At 44.6% G+C, this 21,318-nt stretch overlaps 1 protein-coding gene across 6 annotated transcripts in view; it reads left to right on the top strand.

Annotated features, from left to right (window-relative positions):
* Nucleotides 1-21,318, top strand: part of KMT2E (lysine methyltransferase 2E (inactive)) — a 2,078,550-nt gene that overhangs the window by 1,262,686 nt on the left and 794,546 nt on the right. For all 6 annotated transcript variants that reach the window (XM_078680502.1, XM_078680521.1, XM_078680476.1 and 3 more), the window contains one exon: nt 4,022-4,286. In XM_078680502.1, the coding sequence (XP_078536628.1) occupies nt 4,022-4,286 (265 nt within the window). The remainder of the gene's footprint in view (nt 1-4,021; nt 4,287-21,318) is intronic.

Raw genomic sequence — 21,318 nt, 5'->3', positions numbered from 1 at the left:
CTCCCCCCTCCCTCCCTCTCTCTCCCTCCCTCCCTCTCTCTCTCCCTCCCTCTCTCTCTATCTCCCTCCCTCTCTCTCTATCTCTGTCTCCCTCTCTCTCTCTCTCTGTCTCCCTCTCTCTCTCTCTCGCTGTCTCCCTCTCTCTCTATCTCCCTCCCTCTCTCTCTATCTCCCTCCCTCTCTCTCTATCTCCCTCCCTCTCTCTCTATCTCCCTCCCTCTCTCTCTATCTCCCTCCCTCTCTCTCTCTCTCCCTCTGTCTCTCCCTCCCTCCCTCTCTCTCTCTCCCTCCCTCTCCCTCCCCCCTCTCTGTCTCACCCACACTCTCTGTCTCACTCTCTCTGTCTCTCCCTCCCTCTCTGTCTCTCCCTCCCTCTCTGTCTCCCTCCCTCTCTGTCTCCCTCCCTCTCTGTCTCCCTCCCTCTCTGTCTCCCTCCCTCTCTGTCTCCCTCCCTCTCGTCTGTATCCCTCTCGTCTCCCTCCCTTGTATCCTTCTCGTCTGTCTCCCTCCCTCTGTCTCCCTCCCTCTCCCACCCTCTGTCTCCCTCCCTCTCTGTCTCCCTCCCTCTCTCGCTGTCTCCCTCCCTCTCTCGCTGTCTCCCTCCCTCTCTCGCTGTCTCCCTCCCTCTCTCTCTCCCTCTCTCTCCCTCTCCCTCACTCACTCTGTATGTCTCCCTCTCTCTCTCTCTGTCTACTTCTCTGTCTCCCTTCCTCTCTCTCTGTCTTCCGCCCTCTATCTCCCTCTGTCTCCCTCCCTCTGCCTCCCTCCCTCTGCCTGTCACCCTCTTTCACCTCACCCCAGCTTACAGGGCACACACACAGCCGCACCCGAGTACTTCGCAGGTCTTTAAAAGACCATTTACTTGTTAATGGGTCTTTGTTGTGATTCGCCGCCCCCCAAAGAGCAGAGTGTCTCGGATTCCGCGCTGCTGCAGCAGACTCAGAGACACCCTATCAAAGGAATGGCTCTTAATTGCCAAGTGCCCTTAATACCGGTAGTGTCATGCCGCGACACACCCATCACTTGCAGGGGACACAGTACTGTGTCGGGACACACAGTTTGGAAAGCTCTGGTTTAGACGATGCTTGGATGCAATTATGAGTTGTTGACTTCTTTTTACAGGGCGAAGATAGGGGGTTTCCGCCTTGCTCATGTAATTTTTAGGCCTGGGTGGTAAATTCCGTCCCGTTTGCGGAATTTGGGTAATTTCGCGTTCCGCGGAGAACGCGAAATTGCCCAAAATTCTGCGTTCTGCGACTTTGCGCAATATTTTGCTTGTTCGCGTTCTCAAATGCGCGTTCGTGAGATATTTTCCCCGAGCACGCAAACAGTGATTGCGAACAGTAAAAAAGCATCGCGAGCAAGCAATTCCACGTGTTTGCGGAGAGTTTTTTACCGTTTCACGGAGATTTGCGTAACACGATTACGCAAATTCCGCCCACCCCTAGTTTCCTCTACGCCCGACAACCCCACCTGGAAAGATTATATTAACATGTTATTAGGCCTACTTCGTAAGATGTAGATAAAAGGGTGGGGGAAGTTTGTAATAGCTTTAAAAGAAGAAAAAAAAAAACAGAACTAAAATGAACCAGTCCTTGTGTAATGTAATAATGTAACTGGTGCTCATGTAAAGTGGTCCAACATTTCCGGCCTCAGTTCGCGCTATATACAACAACAAAATAAAAGCATTTGCAATGCAATAGGGCTTGGATATTGCTTTGCAAATGTTTTTTTGTTTACCCGTGCCCATGGGGCGCCTTCACATTTATGGATGCCACATCCTCTTCTTTAGACAAGACGCGTATAAAGAAAGGGGCATGGGCGCATGGCCACTATTAAAGTGAAACTGTTGCATGCGGCGCTTTGATTAAAGAAAGCATCTGACTGTCAAGTTGACAAACAGATTTTTTTTTGTAAAAGCGCTCATGTCGCACTTTAACTTTAATAGCTGCCACACACCCTTCTTTAGACACGGCTTGTCTAAAGAAAGGGGCATGGCCTCCATAAATGTGAAAGCATTGCATAGGCGTTTATAAAAAAAATAAAAAAACAAACAAAAAAAGTAAATGTAGCTGCTATACTTAAAGCGGACCGGCATTAGTATGTTAAATAAATAAATGAATGCGGCCACTGTAGTTAAAGCAGACCGCGATTAATAAGAAAAGCTCACATCCAATATAAAGCAGACCATGTAAGGAGCCAAGTAAAAGGTCCAGTCCTTATGGGCGTTAACAAATGGAGACAAGGCGGGACTAACAACCCTCATAATCAATCGGAAGCCAACGTTTATTTAGGACAATGACACAAGCCAACTAAAAATATGGGCGGAGAGTGGGCGGGGCTTCCACTGGATACTCTATTACACCATGCCTGGCAGAGCGAGCAGTGCATGCGCGCTGCCGCTACACTCCACCTAAAAAACTGTGTGATCTGATTTGCCAAGAGGGCTTTTTCCCCTCTCAGTCGTCAGTCCCAAGACTGGGTCCCGCAGGTCAAAGCAAACTGATTGGCTGGCTGCAACATGAAGATAATTATTGTTTCCACCATTACCGGACACTGTGCTTTGAAATGTTTTTTTTAAATATATGGAGACGGGGCAGAGACACCCTGGCACTTATGGTGGGGAACCCAGAGGAACAACCCCACTCCCCAACCCCACACTGCCTCCCAATTCCAGGGAGCTAAAATATAGTTTGTTTTCTGCCGCTGGGCTTGCGGTACTACTCCCTGGTGACCTAGCACAAACCCAGCGCCCTTCATCATGGATCACTGATTTTATTTTTCTCAAAATAATATTGAAAAATATTATAAAAATACTTTTTAAGAGCTTCTTGGAGTGAGACGAGCTTCAGACAATCCGAAAGGATCATCTATGACAGTCTGCCAAGTTGTGTCTTTCACTTAATATATGGCTCTTGTGAGATCAGTGGGGAAACCAAGATGAAGACTGCCTTGCCTACGGAAGGCAATAAACTGGAAAAAATGTAATAGAATGCATGCGTACCATATAGGAAGCTCCTATTTTTAACAAGATCTTGCTGATAATGTAGAAATTGGCAAGGACTAAGGAAGAGGGGAGTTGATTTCAGCACATATTCCATCCAAGATCAACATCAATTGTGTTTCCACTTTTCATTTTAATTGAACGTATTGCCTTAATTTTATCTACCATCATATTTATATTTGCAATTGCACTTTTTCACACATCCAGCAAAGTGGGCTTTTGAAATTATTGCATGGATTTTTTTGTATGAGTGCATCCATTCGAGGAAAGTTTTCCAGTAGCCCACTAAAATAAAGTAATTGTGACAGTCTCCGTCCAGATCCGAGAGCTGCCCAAAGTGCATTATCTCTAGGTAAGTAGTGAGAGGTACTTTGGTCACAGCTTGTTCATTCCTACCACTGATGTTGGCAAGTTGGTACAAACCTGTAAGAAGCTACTGGGTTGTTGTTACACTGAAACTTGTAAACGCTTATCAGGGGAATTGTAGTCAGTGTGCCAGGCTGGTACATTATGCAGCTCTATAATATCACATTCAAGGTGAATTTTGGAACCAAGCTGAGGTGCCACTTACACTCACAGGGAAACTATTTCCACTTTACAGATCCAGTGTGAAGCCTGGAGGAGATTTAGGAGGTGCATGACATGCAGGTTGATAGGGTATTACCAATAAAATGGTTTCTAAAAGCAAGCAATGTGTTCTACTAGGCTTGGAGGCAACATCTGCAGTTTACAGAAACAACTGACAAAATACATTTTAAAAAATGGTACTGTTTTTAGTGTGAAAGGGAAAGTGAGGCTTTTATACACTGGATAACATCTAGGATTTAGAAATTCAAACTAGAATATAAAACCAAAGAAGAAAGAACATTCGTAAATGTTTGCACCATTTCAGAAGATACAGTAAAAAGTTACACCGAAGAATACCTCGCTGGGTGCCCTAATAGTCTGCTGTGGAAAAGCCAGGAAAACACTAGGAAATCATTGCATTTTTTAAGTCTGATTTTCTTTTCTTTTCAGCAAATACAAAGTGGATTGTGCATGCCTGAGAGAAAATCCTGATTGCCCTGTTCTGAAACATAGTTCAGAAACAACGGAAACTATTAATAGTGGCTATGAGACCAGAAGAAAAAAGAGTAGAAAAGAAAAAGACTTGGCAAAGGAAATTGAAATGCAAAATCAAAACATTATTATGGATCCTGAAGGAGCTGCTAACAAAATCAACATTTTGGATAATAAGCAGAGGAAACTCTCACCACTGAGGCTATCCATATCCAATAACCAGGTAAATGCCCATGCCACAATATTCTATGTTTATAATTATTTACTGACCACCTTTCTAAGAAATACCTATATTTTGCAACTGATTACTGTGTTCTCCAGTATTTTAAAAGTTTTTTCTAAGGAACAGGATTCTATAAACCAAGTTGTGAAAATACTAGCATTGAAACCATAGTGCCTCATCAAATAACTAATAAGGTAGAAGTGTTATAAATAAAGACTTCAGGAGCAACTGTTGTAGTAAAGCATTTTAGTTTCTCCAGGTTCAGACCATAACTGAATTAAACTAATTTAGATGGTATAGCTAAGAACAGGAATATTTTAATGTGAACCTTAGAAAACACTTATTTTCTTTCCATCTGAAAAGGCTGGTAAAAATGATTGGATGTAGCTAGACAAAGACAAGGGGCACATAATAGAAAGTAAATTTAGAAAGAAGTGTAGCTGAATTATTTTTCAAAGTGGTGGTTAGAATAGACCAATACTATGGAGACTGGTAATATATGGGATAGATCTAAGAGAAAGAGTAGTTGCATTATACTGTTAGTAGCATGCACACAGACTCCTGGAGCACCAGGAAACCAACTGTATCCAGTATTAGGGTATCTTTCATAGATTCACATGCCTGAATCATTCCCCGTCATCGGGATGGGAGTCCCCGGTACATAAATAAAGTAATGTCTCATTAGACATATAGAGTAGTAGGCCAAAGGCCTCACATTAGTAACATATCCATATCCTTTTGTAAAAAGGACCAAACTTTGGAGTAGAGCCAATCAGCTATCACCACCCTCTGGAACCTTCCTGGAAGGAGCTCTAGTCCCTCAGATTTTCTACCGCACGTCTTGCTAAGGGAGTCTCCACTGAGCTCTGCTCAGCTTTCCTTGTTTTCTGAATTTCCAGTGCTCTTCTCTTCAAAATTGCTTCTTCTGTGTGAAGTTCTCAAGTTCTTCATGGCAGATACTCCTAAAAAGGCCTTTTTAGGCCCTTTGCTTCCTGTGGTAAAAAGAGACTTAATGTTGATGACCAATACAAGGACTGTCTCTACTGCCTTTACCCGGATCACTCCTCAAAGGACTGTAAGGTTTGTCATATCTTTTCTTCAAAAACCCTCAAAGACAGGGAGGGACGCCTCTTAATTTGGCTGCAGAGTCTTAAAGATAAAGACCAAGCTGTGTCTTCTGAGGAGAGTGAGAGCTCCTCCAAGTCTTCATATTCCTCTCAGAAAAGACCTAGAGTTGCCTCTGCTGGACCTTTATCACAGCCACCTCAAAAGAAGACGCACAAAAGGTTTCTCCTCAGGAGTTTCTTCATACCTTTAGAAGCCTGTTTCCACCTTGTCGATGACGACTTCGTCGATGGTGGCTTCAATGAGGAGGAAATCTCCATCTACTTGACTGTAACCTCGTCGACGACAACAGTCTCAACTTCTGTCGCGTCTTCAGCTTTGTCCACGTCGACGACAACAACTTCATCGTCGACGGCTGCTAAGTCTGTCTCGTCAACAATAAAAATAAAGAAATCATCGTCGACGTCAAAACCAGCATCAATACTACGATCGCTGGCGAGCATGTCGACGCCTACGTCGTCAAAGACTGGTCTGTAGACGGCTACCCCGTCGTCGACGAGGGCTCCGTCGACGACGGCGGCGGCACCGTTGACTAGGACACCATCGACGACAACAACACCGCCGACGACGGCTCGGTCGACGACAACAGAACGTAAACTACACAGTGCGTATGTCCACCTAAAGATTACAAAACGCACGCTGACACCGGCCCTGACTTCTCCTAGTAGGGTCCAACCATTGCCTCCATCTCACGTCTTGGAGGAGGAAAATTCTGACGATGGCAGTATGTTCAGAACTGCGACAAGTCCATCTGAACTTCACGTCAAGTAGCACGACTGCTTGTACTATGAAGACCAAGAACCGGAGGACCAGATGGATATCCTGAATACTGCCATCCACCTCCACCTCCCATGGTTTGTCTACCTGCGTCCCTGGTTTCCGATCTCCAATTTCTAATCACTGACTATAAGCAGAGGTTCCCAACTTCGGCTACGTCTCCTCCTCCTCCAGTAGTCTCTCCACCACCAAGACCACAGCCTTCACCCCTGATTTTACAGCCTGAACCTACCACATCACTGCCTCCACCTTGCACGGATAATGAGGAGGAGGACCCACATGAGGAAGGGGAACTTCACGATTCCCAGTCGACACATGATGAGTGGGATGACTATTTAATCCCTGTCCGGCATCCCCGTTGCCTACTCAAGCTGACTCGCCGCCTGAGGATATTGGGGGTTTCCATAACATCCTGGAAAGAGCGGCACAATGTTTCCAAATCCCTATGCCTTCACATCAACGGGATTGCCTCCTTTATGACTTGAAGGAACCTTTTAAGGTGCTACCTCGGCTGTACAAAAAACAGGGCTCCGGACACCGCCTCAGCCTGCCTGACAGGACACCCCAGCCCCGACTCAGTCATCACACAAGCCGCACATCGGAAATGTAAAAACCCTTCGGCTCTGCTGGCTGCTCCTCCAGACAAGGATGGTAGACGGCTTGATAATATTGGGAAACGTTTCTCGTCCATGTCGGCATTAACAGTGCGTGAATCCAACTCCTTGGCACTGTTAGGACTCTATAACAGTCAGATGTGGGCGGACGTTGCCCCATACCTGGGGCCTTGCCGGACATCCGAAATTATCAATTGTGCGATGGATATCGCATCTACTGGATTTCGCCAACTGGCCGGCACTGCGGTACTATGGCGCCAAGGTTGGTTAAAGGCGACGTCATTCCGACCGGAAGTACAAACAAAAGGTCTGGATATGACCTACGATGGTCAGCTTCTCTTCGGCACACAAATTGATGAAGCTCTTCAGGGCATAAAAAAGGATACAGATACGGCTAGGGCTTTGGGTACTCTTCAATTCAAAAACCCTCCTTTTCGTGGCTCAAGAGGAAGGGGACAGTCTTCTACTAGAGGTGGCTACCAGCAGCACCGATCTTCCTACTCTTCCAATCAGCAATATCGGCCACAGTACCAGCAGCGTCAACAACAACAATCGTCTTACACTAAGTCCTCCTTTCGAGGAAAAGGAGGCCGACAGAAAGACGCCGCTCGGCGACAATGACTCCTCACTACCACCGGTCTCCACTTCCTCTCCGCCCTCCGGAGTTGGAGGAAGAATTTCCCATTCCCTACACATTTGGAAAAAGATAACCACAGACCGTTGGGTTCTTCAACTGGTTCAATTTGGCCACTTGCTAGAGTTCATCCAAATCCTTCCTCAAACCCCTCCCAGACCTATGCTTCACAAAAACCTACGTCTTCTACTTATGCTCCAGAAAGGGTTCCTCTTCGTCAACGGGGGAAGGGGTTGTACTCCCGTTTCTTCCTGGTCCGTAAAAAGGAGAAAAAATGGAGGCCAATCCTAGACTTGAGAATCTCAACAAATTTTTAAAGAAGCAGTCGTTTCACATTGTTACCATCCAAGAAGTGCTGCAACTTCTGAACGCAAACAACATGGTGTCTTTAAATCTTCAAGATGCCTATTTTCACATCCCTATCCACCGGAATTACAGAAAGTTTCTGAGATTCGCAGTGGTGGGCAGGCATTACCAATTTCGTGTCCTGCCTTTCGGACTCAAGTCGGCGCCACGCATTTTTACGAAATGCCTTTCTCCGGTGGCCGCATATCTCAGGCAACAACACCATCAGGTCTTTGCATATCTGGACGACTGGCTCCTCTAAGCACCCTCTCTAGAAGGCGCGACCAGGTCCTCTGGCGCCTGTCTACAGCTTTTCAATTGCTTGGGACTCACTCTCAATTAGGACAAGTCCGTCATCCAGCCTTCCCAGCATATAACTTTCCTGGGTGCTACCCTCGACACGACCCAGATGAAAGCTTTTACATCGGAAGAGCGACAAAACAGACTTCTTTGCTTGGCAAATCAAATAAGATCCAAAAAGTCTTTCACAGTGCGCCTTTTCAAGTCCCTTCATTGAATATGACACTGCGCAATAAGGGTCCTACCCATAAAGCAGGACATTTGCTTGACCCTATCTTCTCTAATATGGAAGAACTATCATGGCTGAACACTATACCCCTATTTGTTGGTCAGACCATTTTCTCATACTCTTTGCTATCTCTTTTAAACCCATTAAAATTCCCTCTACCACCTCTTCTGAATCTTTGAGGAGAAATTGGAAAAGACTAAATCTTGAGGATCTTAACAGTGCATTGAACAAAGACCTCCCATGTCTTGATGGAGACATGGAAAGCATAGCTGAGGCTACACATGCATGGCTAAGTGATGCAGTGAATGCCTGCCTGCCCCTATCCCGCTGTAAGGGAAAAGTACACCGTCCCCCGGCCCCCTGGTTTACAGAGGCCCTCAAGAAAGAAAAATCTACTTGTAAAAACTTGGAGAGACAGTGGCGTAAGAACTATGAGGCTCACCAAAAAGAGATCTACCGCAGGGCCAGAAACAGCTATCACTCGGCATGCATGAAAGCTAAAGCATGCTACGTAACCACGACAATTAATTCAGCGGTTAATAAATCCCAGACTCTTTTTAATACGGTGAAGGAATTGGCAGGAGAAAACACTAGAGCGGAGGCCCCCCCTCTTAGTACTCAGCAATGTCAAGACTTGGCGTCTTTTTTTACTGAAAAGATCGAAAAAATCGTCTCTAATATTAATAACAACAGCTCTATCTCTCATAATCAAGAGGATACCTTCCAAAGCTTTAAAGGAAACTGTCATCTTGAAGTCTGGCCCTCCTTAACATCGGATAAAACGAGGAAACTTCTTAAAGCTATCAAATCGGGCTCTCCTCGTGATCCTATACCCATCAGTATTATCAGCCAACTGGAGGATTCTACCCTGATGCCCATTACGGACATTCTCAATGCGTCCATTTCCTGCTATGTGGAAACACGCCATAGTCAGCCCTCTGCTGAAAAAGCCAGCCGCCGATCCTACGGTATTGGCCAATTATCGACCAATATCGTTACTTCCTGCCTTTTCCAAAATGCTGGAAAAGCACATTCATGAAGCTCTCTCCACATATGTGGAAAATAATGAACTACTCCACCCTTCTCAGTCCGGATTCAGGAGTGGGTACTCCACTGAAACTGCCCTGCTCGGAATCACGGAAAAAATTAAAGAGCTCAGGGATGATGGCCAAACGGTGGCACTGGTCCTATTGGACCAAAGCGCAGCCTTCGACACCATCTCTCACTCCAGACTGCTTTGCAGGCTGGGGGAGAGTGGTGTCGAAGGCAAGGCGCTAGAATGGATCAAATCCTATTTATCCTCCCGGACCTTTCAGATCACCTCTTCTGAGGCTTGTTCGGATGTTTTCTACTCCCCGCACGGTGTACCACAGGGATCCATTCTGAGTCCCCTTTTGTTTAATTTGTACCTTCGCCCATTAGCCACCCTCGCAGAGAACTTTGGTCTTGTTTTGATGACCTATGCAGACGACTCTCAGATTCTATTCTCATTATCTAAATCCGATTCGTCTGATTCGTCTGCACTTAAAACAGGCCTCCACGAAATTTTCTGCTGGATGTCGGCCAACCAACTCAAGTTAAATGGGGAGAAAACAGAGATCCTCCTTTTAGGAAACAGCAAAAATCTCTGGAGCGATTCCCATTGGCCGACCTCACTGGGCAAGCTCCCGATCCCTGCTACCCAAGTCAGGAATCTTGGAGTCATCATTGATGACAGCTTATCTATGGTTCAGCAAGCTAATAAAGTGGCTGGTATCTGTTTTACTATTCTCAGATGGCTTCGTAAAATCGTCTGGATGTTACCATCAACCACCCAGAAGACCGTAGTCAATGCCTTAGTGACATCTCGGCTTGACTACGGCAACATCCTGTACCTGGGTGCAAACAAAGCAGTCATAAGACGCCTACAGTTGGTACAAAATGCTGCGGCCAGACTGCTTTGTAGAATCCCCAGATATGCCAGAATAACTAAACATCTCAGAGATCTACACTGGCTTAGGGTCGAAAATCGGATCCGCTTCAAAGCCCTGAGCTATTTGTTCCAAATTAAATCTGGGACTGCCCCCAAATATCTTCAAGACCTTGCCAAGCCTTACCTTCCAAATCGCAATCTTCGCTCAATGACATCTGCGAAGTTTGCGGTGCCAAGGTATAAACGGGCTAGACTGGGTGGAAGATCTTTTTCATTTCTGGGACCAACCCTTTGGAACACACTGCCTACTCAGATACGCAAAGAAGAAAACTACAGGAGTTTCAGAAAAAGCGTGAAAACCTGGTTGTTTGATCAATAATCTTTGCTTCCAGATCTGCTCTCTCTCTAGTCGTGCCATGTGTTTTTGCTGACTTTCGGCGCCGGGAAACCCTTTGTGGGTAGCTGTCGCGCCTTATAAATGCTATAAAATAAATAAAATAAATAAATAAATGATGTCTTCCTGCATTCTACTGGTTCCGCACTGCTGTCTCCTCTTCAAGAAGCGCTATCGGCTCAATGGGTCCAATGCGAAGGGTCGTTCTATGTCATCCGGGTGACCCCTCAAATGATCAAGGCTCTACAGTGGTAGACTCGCCCCCAAAGCCTTTCTCAAGGCTTGCCTTTCTTGCTTCTCTACATACCATCACAACGGATGCATCCCTGGAATGTTGGGGAGCTTTCCTCAAGGGAACTCCAGATCAGCGGAAAGTGGTCCCTTTCCGAACGGAAGCTTCACATAAATCTCCGCGAGCTGTCTATCTAGCTCTTCTGGCAATCCTTCACAGGATCAAGAATTCCCTAGTGCTTGTGCGGACGGACTATTCCGCGACAATGCACTGTCTAAACAAGCAGGGAGGTACTCATTCTCTGACACTCTCTCAAGAATCACAAAAAATCTGGAACTGGTTGCTTCATCACAACATATCCCTTCGGGCAGAGTATGTCCCAGGAACGGACAACGGTCTCGCCCACTCACTAAGTAGGCAACAAACAATGTGCTACGAATGGGAATTGAATCAACGGACTCTCAACCGCATTTTCTCTCAATGGGGCACCCCTCCTTTGGACCTTTACGTCACCAAGCAGAACGCCAAATGCCAACACTTCGCAAGCTGGCGTCCCCAGAAGGGATCTCTAGGGAATGCCTGATTCGATCGCATGGTTCAACGTCTTTGCGTACGCTTTTCCACCGATTCCCTCGATTCCCAGGGTCCTCAGGAAGTTGAAAGCGGAACCTTGCATGCTCATCTTGATAGCTCCAGCATGGCGGTGCCAACACTAGTTCACAGAGCCTCATCTTCTCTGCCTGGAACCGCTGATCCCGTTGAAACCGTTTCCCTCTCTTCTCACAATGAACCAGCAACAAGTCCAACATCCGGATCCAACATCACTCAAATTATCGGCTTGGCTCCTGAGTTCAGAGAATTCCATGGCCTAGACATTCCTACGGACTGCAGGGCAGTTCTGGCTCGAGCCGACAGTACTAACAAAACATATTCCTTAAAATGGAAGAGGTTCTGCATCTGGTGCAAGTCAAAGAAGATACACCCTCTTTTATCTTCTCCGGAACAAATATTGCCTTACCTTCTCCATCTGGCGAATTCAGGTCTTGCTCACGCTTCCATAAGGTTCACCTGGCAGCAATATCCCGTTTCAGAAGATCCTATGCAGGCCCTTCTCTTTGGTCTATTAGGTTGATTAAACAGTTTCTCAAAGGCCTATTCAGGACATTCCCTCCTGTATAGTCTTTACCTCCCTCTTGGAAACTCAGCACGGTTCTTTCTCCGCTTAAGAAACACCCTTTTGAGCCGATACACAGAGCTGATCTTAAGAATCTCTCCTGGAAAATGGCGCTCCTTCTAGCCCTTACCTCGGCAAGGCGACTAAGTGAGCTTCATGCTTTTTCAATTCAAGACCCTTTCCTTCAGTTTAAACACGACAGGGTTATACTTCGAACAAATCCTAAATGTGTGCCTAAGATTCCCGTCAGACTTTCATCTCAATGAGGCGATAGTGTTACGATCCTTTTTTCCAAATCCTCAAACGGCAGCAGAAAGAACTGCACATTCTCTGGATCTTAAACACTGCCTTACATTTTACATTATAACAACAAGAGTGCCTAATACTGTGAATTCGCAAGTGACAGTGTCCCTACCTAAAGGAAAACACAGTTTAGAAAAAAATATACTAACATGAGCGGTCAATAGACTGAGAAAAAGGGAGAAAAAACTATTTTCTTAAAAGAACCCTCACTCACCCTAGTGGTGACATGCTTCATCATGGGGTTCCCACAGGAGGGACCGAATGTCCCCCCTGTGTGCTTCGACGCCTGCAATTGCAGCGGAGCGGATGTTTTTGTTAAGAAAGTATTAGTGAAGTGAGTGATCAGTGATACAGGTGATTGTTAAAAGATCACAACTGGACCAAAACAACTTTATTAGTGGACCAGCTGTTCGCATTAAAAACAGTGAGGCCACATGGTGGTTTGTATTAGAACCCCAATGTCCTGGTGTGGATGGTCAACATGTTTCTGCTGTCTAATGCATGTTATGCTCAGATTTCTTCAGGACCAGTGAAATAAAAGAAAAAGAGAGAGTCCTCCGGGGGTCCACGCTTGCTAAGGCGTGTCCACTCCGTGGAGACACTAGTGTGAAAATAAGGATACAAATCTTTCCTTATATAACTCACGGTTTTACCCGCAACCAGTACTCCTGGAATTTGCCCGGAGACAATCTGTGAATCAATAAAAAAAACCACATGAATATCATGTACATGATAGGCAGTCTCATCGACCTGAGGTGTGTGAACCATTATGAATCTAAGGTTTACCAAAACCCATTCTGGGTCTCCTTCTTACATAGTACATTTTCTGTAACTGACTGTATTTCAGCGACTATCTACAGATGGACCTCATTGTATTTTGAAGGTCTAATGGAATTGTGTACGTAACTCCTGGATTCATGGTAACAACTTGCCCCTATACCTCCCAAGGAGTCCCACGCTTAAAAACCAGTGCAGTACCCCATTAAAAACCTTTCAAGACCCTGGTTAAAGGGTTAAATGATCAGTAATCCCAGACAAATCATAGAGAAAAACTTAAGTCAAACATACGATCACTTACATAGGTCACAAAGCAAGCGTGCCACATGGACTATCAGTGTGGCAATTTCTTCACGTTATGCTCGTTCGGAAAAAAGCAAAACTGATAGCTAGTATCAGCGTAAATATGCTCCTAGATGCCATAGCAGCAAACCCCTTTCACGTGTCGGCGAAGCGAGCACTTACTTGCAACACAACGACTCGCCGCCCGGAACCTAGATTTAGGTCCACTGTAGTTAGGATCTTGCTTGCAATACAACCGCCACAGTGTTTTATCAGAAGTCCCGTGCACGTGACCCACCCAGGTGTCACGTGGTAGGGGTCACCGTATAGTAGGCGGGTGCTCGAAAATGGTTCGCCCGTAACTCCTTGCTAATGTTGGAGTTTTAAATCCCAGATCAGAATTGTTGTTCAGGGTAAAATCAGGCACCAATTGTATACTTCCACTGTGCACTCGATGACAAAACCGATCTATCTGAAGAAGTACACTTCCAGTAAGCGTGCACTTCCGGTAGCCGCTCCAGGAACACTAGACCGTCAACTTCACTTCCCTAGTGATCAAGATCGCGAAGCTTTATTAATCAACAATCATGGAACAACATTAGTTGTTTCATCGATGTTGTAGTGAAGACAAAGGCCAGTTCCTGCTAATCCTATGTTCTGTAGAAAATTGCAGCTCCTCGGTGGTGACAATATTTTACTGCTAGCAAAATTATACAAAATGTTACAGTGAACCACCATTAAGCCGATAAATATCTAGATGCCCATTGGGTACTTATCTCTAATATCTGCTGCTTTCTGTTGTCACTCTAAAAAGGGGCAGAAAAAGCCAAATAAACATTGGGGACCAAGTGAATTACGTATCCCAATTGTTACAGAGGTCATCTTTACAGAATTCAAAGTTATGTTTAAGATCATCTTCGGGGTTTTATGTGAGGATCATACTACACAAAGGAACATTTTAAGCTGATCAGTGTTTCAGAACACTAGCCCATGGTATGTAATCATTCAGACCCTTAAGGTGAGACGACAGACGGTGCAACCACCTCTGTTCTTGTTCAAAGAGTCTATTCTCAGTACCATGTTGCAAATGCTCGATCACTGTCCAATGGATCTCATTGGGGGAATGGCTGTGCTCTAAGAAGTGTGTGGTCATTTTAGTATTGTTCTTACCACATCTTATACTACTCCTATGTTCACATATGCGGAGTTTGACCATCCTTTTAGTCATCCCCACAGATCTTAACCCGCAAGGACAGGTTATCAAATACACGACATTGCTTGTATTGCAATTCGTGTGGCTTCTTTGTTCCCAAGTTTTGCTGGGTTCCAACTCCAATGTTTTTGAGCTTGAGGTAAATGGACACACACTGCCACTACCATAAGGGTAGTGGCCCATTACAGGTGGTAAACCCCAGGCATTCCGAACACTTCTGGGGGTTTCATGAAATTTTTGTGGGCGTGTGTGAACCAGAGCGTCCTTGAGACTCCGAGCTCTCTTATAGGAGAACAAAGGTTTCTCCCAATTGCAATTGTTGGATGTAAGAATCCTCCAATGTTTTTTAATACTCCGGCTCACTATATTGGATGCTGCGTTATACGTAGTAACACATGTCTATGGAACTTCATTGATGTTATTCTTCGGAATCTCTTCTAAAAGGGAATCGCGATTTTGATTACGAGCCCTTTTGTAACTTTTTGTGAGAAGATGTTTGAGATAGCCTCGGTAGTGCAGTTTATCTGTCAGGCTACTAGATTGTTCCTTGTAATCTCAGACATCGCTGCAGTTCCTCCTAATGCGGAGGTACTGACCAAAAGGTAGGTTTTCCCTGAGTTGTTGAGGATGGAAGCTTGTGTAGTGTAGAAGGTTGTTCTTGGTGGTAGGTTTGTAGTAGGTCTTAGTTTTCAGTTGATTGCCTACACGTGTAATAGTCACGTCCAGAAACACTACTGACGACTCATTGTATTCATGGGTGAACGTGAGATGTGGATCCCGCTCATTCACCCAAACAAAAAAGGAACATAATGCCTACTCACTCCCCTTCCAAATCAGCAGCACGTCGTCTATGTATCTTTGCCATAGAATAATATTGGTTGTTAAATTGGTAGAATTGTTTTATTGGTTGGTTGTTGGTTGGGTTGTTAAATGGTAGAATGTGAATGGATTCAAAATTAAACACATATAACCCAGCCACACTAGGGGCAAATGTACTGCCCATAGATGTACCAGTTGCCTGTAGGTACAGCTGATTCTCATACTGAAAAAAGTTTCGTTTTAGGGCTAGGGTGGCACAATCCACCACAAAGGATTTAGATGTATTGTAATCCCAGGGATTGGCCTCCAAAGTTTGGGAGATCACGTCAATTGTTGCATCTTGAGGAATACAAGTATAGAGGCTCTCAATGTCTAATGTTGCCAGCAGACAAGGTTCCTCCGGTAACTCAACAGTTTCCAACATAGCGAGTAAGCTTTTTGTATCCTTTATGTAGGTGTTTGTTGCTTCAACTATGGGTCTTAAAAAGAAGTCACAATACTTCGACAAGGGTTCAAGTAATGAACCTAACCCCGAAACGATGGGTCTCCCAGGTGGAGGTAGGATTCCCTTGTGCGTTTTGGGGAGGGTGTAGAAATATGGAATTTTGCCATCTGAAACTGTCAAAAAATCAGCCTCTTGTTTGGTGACGAACCCTTCTTGTTCCGCTGTCATTACAAGGTCGATTATTTCTGATTTGAGACTCTCCGAAGGGTCTTCCCTTAGTGCCACATAGTTGGTATTATTACTCAACAGGCGCCTGCATTCCTGATCATAGGCACTCTTGTATTGGATGACTATGCCACCCCCTTTGTCCGCACTCTTAATAACAATTTTAGAGTTGTTCTGTAAAGTCTGTATCGCTTTAAATTCACCCGCTGTTAGATTCTTCTAAGGGGTATGAGTCTCAATAGACTCAATTTCTTTAACCACGGCCTGCTCAAAAGCCAGTACTTCAGGTGGAATACTGTGCGGAGGAGGGGTGAAGGTTGACTTCAGTCTAAAACTGGTGTCACCCAATGGTCTCTGTGTGGGTTCCGTCACTTGCTTCTCAAAGAAACTTTTTAGTCTTAACTTCCGGAAGAAGTCCGTAAGTTCACAGCGTAATTTGAATTTATCAAGACCAGGGGTAGGTACAAACCCAAGGCCCTTTTCCAAAACCCCGGTTTCATCCTTAGTTAAAATGACCGTGGTCAAGTTGGTAATCAGACTCTCTGGTTGCTCGGACCCGCTCTCTGCTCCGCGGTCTTGCTCCTCGTGTTGTCGCCGACAGAGTCGTTCTGCTCCCACTGGACTTGGTTGGACCCTTTTCGTTTGCCCCTCGGTCTCCGGCCCTCTCTAAAAAAGGGGGTTGGAACACGGGGGGTTGGTAGAAGTGTGGTTGCAAAGGGCCAAAAGGTTGGTTCCAGCCCATCATGGGTGAAACTGATCACTCACTTCACTTTCTTAACAAAAAAACCCGCTCCGCTGCAATTGCAGGCGTCGAAGCACACAGGGGGGACATTCGGTCCCTCCTGTGGGAACCCCATGATGAAGCATGTCACCACTAGGGTGAGTGAGGGTTCTTTTAAGAAAATAGTTTTTTCTCCCTTTTTCTCAGTCTATTAACCGCTCATGTTAGTATATTTTTTTCTAAACTGTGTTTTCCTTTAGGTAGGGACTCTGTTACTTGCGAATTCACAGTATTAGGCACTCTTTTGTTGTTATAATTTGATAATTAGGGTTTGAAGAGTGGCCTCCTAAACCCTTTCTCTCCCGTTGATTGCATATATTAAATTTTACATTGACAGGACAAAGACATTTCACAAAACCAACCAATTCTTTGTGGCTTTCAGTCGACCTAGGAAAGGTCTTCCACTCAGCAAGCAAAGTATCTCTTGGTGGATCTCTGAAGCTATTACTTTCTGTCACCGGCAAGCGGGACAACCCCTGCGTCCCAAGGTCCGAGCCCATTCCACTAGGGCGATTTCTACCTCTATGGCGCTCTTTGCAGGAGTGCCCATTACAGTAATCTGCAGAGCGGCAACATGGAAGACGCCGCGTACATTTACCAAGCATTACTGCTTGGATGCAGAATTCTTGAAAGATACAGCAGTGGGACAAGCAGTGCTCCGTCATCTATTTCATTAGAGGTGAGCCTCTCTCTTCATCCCACCATCCTTTCTTCTATACGCACATTTCTCTATTGTGTTCCTTACTATTCTCTTTCATTGCATTTTGGTACTTTCTATGTTTCACATTGATATGTTATTATCTGGGGAATTTGTGATACTATACCATCCGAGATGTGCTTATCATTGCTTACTACTCTGATTCAGGCATGTGAATCTATGAAATATACCCTAATACTGGATAAGGATTGCTTACTTAACCAGTACCTGTTGTTATACAGTATTGGTATCTTTCATAGATTCACATGCAACCCACCCACCTCCCCTGGAAGGGCTCACCTTAGTTCCCTCAGTAATACACCTACTTAGCACTGTGCTTACGAAAATCTGAGAGACTAGAGCTCATTCCAGGAAGGTTCCAGAGGGTGGTGATAGCTGATTGGCTCTACTCCAAAGTGTGGTCCTTTTTACAAAAGGACATGGATATGTTACTAATGTGAGGCCTTTGGCCTATTACTCTATATATCTAATGAGACATTACTTTATTTTTGTACCGGGGACTCCCATCCCGACGACAGGGAATGATTCAGGCATGTGAATCTATGAAATATACCAAAACATGATAAGTGCAGTTACAGGTAAGTAAGGCATTCCTTGTGAAACTCCATAGATTAAATTGAGCTTCTCCATATAACAGAGTAACAAGATCTTGCTGGGGCGGACCACACATCTGAGTAACAAGCATCTTTATTTTTACAACCTTCATAGAAAAACTGAATGCTGATAGTTGCTTTAATACAGCTGCATAAAAAGTTGCATTAGGTAAGCCTGAAAAAGGCTGTAAGAGGCCATACCTTATCATAAAAGTCAATGTTCTACTTGCAATGGAGTAGATATATTTTGGGGAGGGTTAGCACATAGACACAACTGAGATCTAGCGACAGGGGGCCTTTTAATAAGGCAGCATAGAGCTACAGCTTACAAAGTACCGGAAGTGAAGGACACACAGCTATAACAACGAGTCTAACAGCGCCATTGAGGAATGGTTCTGGGTGAGGACAAAAGTGCTTTGCTAACAATGAAAAATGGCTGGGAAAATGCAACATTTTACACAAGCCATTAAAAATGGCCCAAGATGCATGAGAATCAGTGACGTTCAAAGTGATAATTGATGGAAATGGTAAACTGTTTGAATTGCAAAAATAAGTTGCATCTGGGGGGGAAAATAGAGAATTACCTGGAGAATAGCAATGAGAACTTCCTGAAAATCCTGCACAACTTATATCGCTAACTCCAGGCATTTAATCTAATGCAGATCAAGAATGGGTAGGGTAAAGATAGCATCAGTGTTTGACCCCAACGTGAGGTTTGTACGTTTTATATTGATACAAATGAAAGTCATTTGCATTCTGTTGGTAAACTACGGGTCTGTTTTTACTGTGTGTCAACCTCCGAGCAGTCCATTTGCAGGTGAATTGTCTCCTCCATAGTACTCTGTTCTCCGTTATTGAAACTTTCATATACTCGCATGCTTGTATCTTCCCTATCATCATGGTGGTAGTCCCACAGTAGTAATAACAAGCAGTGCTATACATAAGCATTGAAAGCCATGGAGAGGACAAGTGACTTTGGCAACCAACTCACATTGTTTTATTAGAACCAATCTTCAACCAGTCATAGCCCAGACCCTGAAGCACTCTACACCGGTAGGACCCCCATACCTCAGGTTTCTAACCACATGTCGTGTGTGTGTGAGGGAGTCTCCCTGAGCTCTGCTCAGTTACTGTGCTTCAGTCACCTTTTGACCCTTTCCTTCTTTCAGAAGTGAGACATTTACCCTTCAAGCAACTAACTCTGAGGAACAATTGTTGATTGTTTCCCTAATAACACCATGTCAGAAGGATCTAAAAGGAGGCTTTTCAGGCCTTGTAAATCTTGTGGAAAGTCAAGGCTGTTCTCTGAGGAATGTATTTATTACTTGCATCTTCATCATAAACCAAAGAATTGTAGGAATTGTAGAACCTTTTCTGCTAAGACTTTGAAAGATCGTGAGGCCAGGCTATGCCCATGGCTCCAAGAGAAGAAGACTCATTCTGATTTAAATTCTGAAGATGAGGGGCAGAGTCATTCCCTAGCAGGGAGGAATCGTAAAAATGAGGGCTCTACCTCATATGGCAAAGATCTTAAAAAAGTCAAAATCTCAAAGCAAGAACTCTGAGTCAGTAAAGTCTGTTAGTAAAGAATACTCTAGTCCATCTTTCTCTCACAGAAAGTCTTTGTCTTCCTTCTCAGTACCTTCGACTCCTTTTAAGGAGTCCTTGTCGATAAAAATCCGCTTGTCAATGGATCCATTATTCAGTCATTTCGTCGACTACTCCTGGGTTGACTAGAAAACCGGTGACAGCAAAGTCACTCACCTCGCCAGTAACGACTATGGCGTTTGCGACGATGACGAAAATTATAAACTGACGCCTACCCCTTAGTCGACGACATAGATGATGGCAATTCCTTTCACTGGAATTTGTCTATGATGACAAGACCAAAATCACTCCCGCAGGTGGTTCATAAAAAACAGATCCTTCCTTCGTCATCGGCACCGTAGTTGACTAACCTTTCGACGACTCAAAAAGAGACAGTATTAATCTCAGAGGAAGGGGTCCCAGTGACCCTGCACCTGGATCAAACTACTTCAGGTAAAGTGTCTCCTCTGCCTCCTGTATGTCTGTTTGTGATGGAAGAGCCTGGAGATGAAGGACTCTTTGTACGTGCTTCCAGTCCCACACAACTTAATGTAAAATGACAAGACACCGATGAAGACAACACTGGTAAAGACACTAACACATATTTGGCAGGAGATTTCTCTGTTCAAGGTAGACAGCAGTCAACAGCTCAATGACTCTTTCCAGCAGCACTACCTATATGAAGAGCCATATGAGGAACACCAAGGCTCACATGACAACACTTTTTCTGTACCTATTCCTTTGGTAATAGACTTGTGCCATATGTTAAATGACTGTTATAAGAGGTTTCCCGAAGCGAACGCTCTAGTGCCACATACTCCAGGGCTTTCTCATACACACGATGCAGCGTCTCTTCCTAAAAGCTCTTTAGGCCTTCAATCACAAAAAGAAAGACTTATTTCACCACCTATTCCTCTCAGAGATTACTTTATTGAGAGTGATGTAGAGGAAGGGAATTCCTCATGATCCAGCAAAGAGTGGGATGACTATATTGCTCCTTTTTCTGCTTCGTTGACTCTCCTCCAGGTGGCATAGGAGATTTTCTTTAACGCTTAGAACGGGATTCTACGTGTTTTGACTTACCCTTGCCAGTAAAGCAAATAAAATGTTTCCTTTACGATTTCAAAGAATCAGTTAGGAGATCGATTAGATCCATTCTCATGGTGGATTACATTTGGGAGGAAGGATTGAAGCTCATGAAAACTCCAACTTCTATTACAGCGGTCGTTCCTTGACTAGATAAAACGTATAAAGCGCCTGAAAATTTGCCTACCTGTATGTTAGGTCATCCTCGTCCTGATTCTGTGGTCATGCGGGCAGCCCAATGGCAGTCCAGAAATCCTTCCGCCTCATGTTCAGCACCATCATACAAAGAAAAAAGACGGCTGGATAACATTAGCAAATGTTTTTCAGCTATGGCAGCGACATCTATTAGAGCTTTTAATGCGCTAGCCATTTTAGGATGATATGACAGACAGATGTGCTCGATGTATCAGCTTTCATATAATTTTTACTGTAGCATAAGAGGAAGAAAGCTAGAGAAATACTGCAGG

The sequence above is a fragment of the Lissotriton helveticus genome, chromosome 1_1 (genome assembly GCF_964261635.1).
Source record: "Lissotriton helveticus chromosome 1_1, aLisHel1.1, whole genome shotgun sequence".
In the NCBI taxonomy this organism is placed as follows: domain Eukaryota; kingdom Metazoa; phylum Chordata; class Amphibia; order Caudata; family Salamandridae; genus Lissotriton; species Lissotriton helveticus.
This window is presented reverse-complemented; position numbering and strand designations above follow the sequence as displayed.